General features: G+C 40.6%; 1 protein-coding gene across 1 annotated transcript in view; it reads left to right on the top strand.

The window, feature by feature from the left end:
* Window positions 1–773: 773 nt before the first annotated feature.
* Window positions 774–4766, top strand: part of LOC103397155 (forkhead box protein N4-like) — a 12947-nt gene continuing 8954 nt past the window's right edge. The window contains exon 1 of the mRNA XM_025052702.1: window positions 774–986. Coding sequence (XP_024908470.1) covers window positions 874–986 — 113 coding nt within the window. The 5' untranslated portion in view covers window positions 774–873. The remainder of the gene's footprint in view (window positions 987–4766) is intronic.

Genomic DNA, 4766 nt, shown 5'->3' with positions numbered 1-4766 from the left:
TTTTCTTTTTAATAAAACACGAACAGCGCACCTGAGCTTGTGCTTCACCGATGGAACAATTTACGCACAGGACTGAACCATCAGACAGACTCAGGAAACTTCCTGTGAGCGTACGTGAAAATTTTCAGTACTCTTCCGTAAAGAGGTTACGATGTCTGGATGGAGTATGGCCTGAGGTCCGGGCGACTGGATGTGGAAAATGACGGAGCGCTGCGCTTAAAAGAGAGGAGGAAAAAGGCAGAAAAGTGAAATAAAAGGAAACTGGAAACGATACTATCTGTTCGTGCTGTGGTGTGACTGGATGTTCTTCAGAGCAGCTGACAAACTCAGCCGATCCTCCTGCCCCTCGGGCCACTGGGAGTTGTTCTGAGGTCTTCACTGCGCATGTCAGAGCGCTGGACAGCTCCAGAGAGGGAAATTTAAAAACGGTTTTTGCACAATCAAGTGCGACACAGTGAAATACAGTTGAGGAGCGTCTCTCACTATCTCCAGTATCATCCAAAACAGGTGACTTTTCTCATCATTTCTCAGTTTCAGCTTAAATTATTACTTCTGACCTTTAGTTTTATGACATATTTTACAATTCAATTGCTGTTTTTTTTTTGTTCTTTATTTTGCTGTAATATTCTGCTTAAGTTAATGTTGTGTAAAAATGAACCATATCTAGGTTTACATGTAACATATATGATTTTAATTGTTAAAAACGTTTTTTCATTTATGGTTTCACCTGATTTCATGAAGACATTTCATGTTCATTCTGGTATTGATTTGTCTTGTTTTGATTCAACATAAGGCCTTTTTACTACACATTTTTAATCAAATGTCAGCCCACTGTGATTACCTATAAAGAAGTACATTGTTCTGATATTATTAATGCATTTTCAGAGGCACCACATATCCCAGGAAATGATAGAAGGTGAAATAACATCCAGAATGTCCGGAATCATTGAGAATGATGGCCATCATCTGTCACCACAGGACTACAGGTGAGAACACAGGTGGAAACTGGCTTTGTGCCAGGAAATTTGTTACAGATTTTCTTAAGGACAAACAACACCTTTGCTCTTGGCTGTATATTGTCAAAATAGCTCAGCATCAACTGCTCAATAGATAAAAGGGATGTTTTTAGTGATGGAGTCTCTTGAAGGTGTTTTGCACAGAGTCATGGAACAAATTGTCGGACCCCGGTAAGTTTAATCTAAAGGTAGATGACAGCTCTTTTTGTGCATGGATGGGGGGTTGCAGAGAAAGAGAGAAAAAAACCTAAAGAATAAATAATTTTCAGTCTGAATGGATCTGTCAGGAACCATCAGCTCTGTTTACACTCCCACTTTCGGCACACCGAGCGTAAGCCTCTTGGCCTGCCGGCTCAGGGGGAGATAGGGGGCCCTGTGTCACCACCACCATGCACAAGTGGCTCCCAATTAGAAAAAAAGCAGGCGAAGGAGGGGTGATATTTGGTGCTGCCCTTACAGAAGGTCTGGTTGATACATGGAGACACCAGCTTTTACACAACAATTTTTATGCTACTGCTTCTGGGAGAGAGAAGGAAAAATACCTCCACTGTATCTTATGTTGAACAGGCCAGTATGTTTTAGATGTGGTCAATTAGTTAGTGAAACATCAACCTAACTGCCTGACAACTAATGAGAATTGAGTTATTAATTTAACAAATTTTTCTTACAAATAGAGACTTGTTTTCTGACTTTATCCAACCATCCATACATCCATTTTCGTCCGCTTATCCGTTACCGGGTCGCGGGGGCAGCAGTCTCCATGAGCACCACCCAAATCACGCTGCATCGTACCAACCCCCCTGAACCTTCCTGCAGGTGGTGAGTCCACTGGAAGGTGCCAACCGCCCTAACCGGGATTTGATCTTGCCCAGGAGGTGAACCCTGGGGTTCCACACCAATGACAGAGACATTGCCTCTGGGCCAGAGCGCCACTCTCTGACTTTAGCTTTTACAAAAATAATTATTCCTAACGTTGGTCCTCTGTAGACTGAATACTTTTGGTTTAGGGAAAATCACAACATTTTCACAATTTTCCACATTTGCACCAAAATTTGTATTGTAATGTTGACTTATTTTACTTAAAAAATGTCATATTTCTTTTTATTTGTAGTCATAAGATTAGGTATTTGTCACACCCATATACCACATTGAGTAGATGTATATAAAAAGTAAAAATGTCCAAAACATGTTTAAATGTACTTTTTGTCTTCAAATAACATACATATTATTGCACCTAAGCAACACTTATTTGCACATTTGTGTATTTACCTCAATAAAGTAATCAGTACAAAGATGTTTTTGTTTTTATTAGGTTATTTAATCTTTCCACTCTAAAACAAAACCAAAACAGCTTAATGACAGAAACAGCCGTTGTGTTTAACTGTTTAACTCCCACACTGATGCATTAATTTCAACGCTCAGACCTTGTTAATGTGATATTTATCAGGAGTTTATATTCACACACCACCTGCTTCCACAGGATGGTTCATCAAAACCACTAACTGGCGCATGCAAGGTGTTAAAGGACGTGTGCTGCTGATTCCTGGTGGGAGTAATGTCACTCATTCAGACACCAGGCAGACACAAAGCCCTGACCTTAAAACTGCATTTGCACCCCCTTTTGGCCTGCAGTCCTGTTGATTTCCCTGGTTTAAGGAGGTTGGGTGGAGGGTAGTATGGGATGGAGGCTGGAAAGGGGAAGCAGATGGCATCCTATTTCTCCATTATGTGAGGGCTGTCATACCAACAGATTAATGTGAGGGCCGGGCCGAAGAAAAGAAAAAACAGAGACAATCAAGGAAGTGTCTGAGGAAGACAATAGAGCCACGTGCCACTGGGCAGAATTGTCGTTTGGGACACAATAGGTGATCATTTTTCAATGGACAAGGCCAACTGTTGCAGGCAGCATGTGCTGCTGTCCCATGTTTCAAACCATCTCATGTGTTGTTTACTTATGATTCAGCCAATGGCAACAGAGGAATCATGGTCACCTGACATGCAGGGATTTATTAGTAGATTTTGTGTGCATGCGTGTCTGTGTGTGTGTGTGTGTGTTGGGTGGGGGCTGGGGTTGTGTACTTACTGCACTGCTCACAGACCCCAAAAGTAACTGAATTGTATGGGTTGTCATAGCAACTCCAATTACCAATCCCTGGTCCTGCGCTAAGGAGACTGAAGAGAATTCAAGAGCGGACTTCACTTTTCTCTGGTTCTCTCACCTAATAAAACCTGTAATGACACAACGTTGATCAGTTCAGTTCACTCGTTAAACACCAAATCCAAATAGTACGGAGCCCCTAAAGGGACATGGGAGAAAAAAAAAAAGAAAGAAAGAAACGTATCTCGTGAGCACGAGATAGTTTCTCGTGCTCACGAGATACTTTCTTTAAATGTCTAATCGTTTATTTAAATACAGTTTTCCCTTTAGGCTAGAATATTATTATCTTTCACAAAAATAATGAAAATATTGGAAATCAAAACATTTTTAATGTCGTGAGATTACATTTTTTAAAAATCCGTGATGTACTGAGGTAGCGAAAGTAGAACCGCGATAAAGAGAGGGACCACTGTATCACGAAAGTTATCACGAAATAGGCTATATTATAATAATAATGGATTATACTTCATGAAAGAAAGCCTAGTGGCATACGCACAGGAAGCACAACTCGTGCGCACGAGATACGTTCCTTTTTTCTTTCCCCCTTTAGGGCAGGGGGTCGGCAACGCTCTTTCATCCTTCAGTTGTGGCTCCCTGTGACTTTGGAAAATAAATAATGAGTATTTAATTAAAATTGATTTTTTTTATTTTAGTTTGTTCTTTTTTAAATATAATTCTAAATTTGAAGATTATGATAATCTTGTGACATGTTTTTTGTCGCTCAAAATATGCGTTACATCTGCCGATGTGCGACACATATCTGGCAGCGCGGATTTATCCCGCACCTACACCACCAGCATGATTTATTGAGCTTATTGACTCCTGGTAGGTAAATGATGGATAAATCATAGAAAATAAAAGTTTCTGAAGAGAACATTTAATGCTACATGGGCAGATTCATTTGCTTTCACTGCTGAAGAGACTGGTTCGTTCTTGCTCGGAATCGCAAATGGAGTAATATTAAAAACCTTCCCAAACCGGAGAAACTAGTGTTCGAACCATGGAAATCCATTCTCGACACTTACATGAACATGAAAAGGTATGCATTTGGCAATCCTCGGATCTACATACATACTGTACGTAAGCAGGTTTTCTCCCACATGAACTACAGGGAGTGCAGAATTATTAGGCAAATGAGTATTTTGACCACATCATCCTCTTTATGCACGTTGTCTTACTCCAAGCTGTATAGGCTCGAAAGCCCACTACCAATTAAGCATATCAGGTGATGTGCATCTCTGTAATGAGAAGGGGTGTGGTCTAATGACATCAACACCCTATATCAGGTGTGCATAATTATTAGTGTGCATAATTATTAGGCATAGCAACTCCAATTACCAATCCCTGGTCCTGCGCTAAGGAGACTGAAGAGAATTCAAGAGCGGACTTCACTTTTCTCTGGTTCTCTCACCTAATAAAACCTGTAATGACACAACGTTGATCAGTTCAGTTCACTCGTTAAACACCAAATCCAAATAGTACGGAGCCCCTAAAGGGACATGGGAGAAAAAAAAAAAGAAAGAAAGAAACGTATCTCGTGGGCACGAGAGAGGTTTTCTTGCTCCCCAGGAAACTTTTTTTAAATTCTCAAC

The sequence above is a fragment of the Cynoglossus semilaevis genome, chromosome W (genome assembly GCF_000523025.1).
Source record: "Cynoglossus semilaevis isolate Cse_v1.0 chromosome W, Cse_v1.0, whole genome shotgun sequence".
Lineage (NCBI taxonomy): Eukaryota > Metazoa > Chordata > Actinopteri > Pleuronectiformes > Cynoglossidae > Cynoglossus > Cynoglossus semilaevis.
This window is presented reverse-complemented; position numbering and strand designations above follow the sequence as displayed.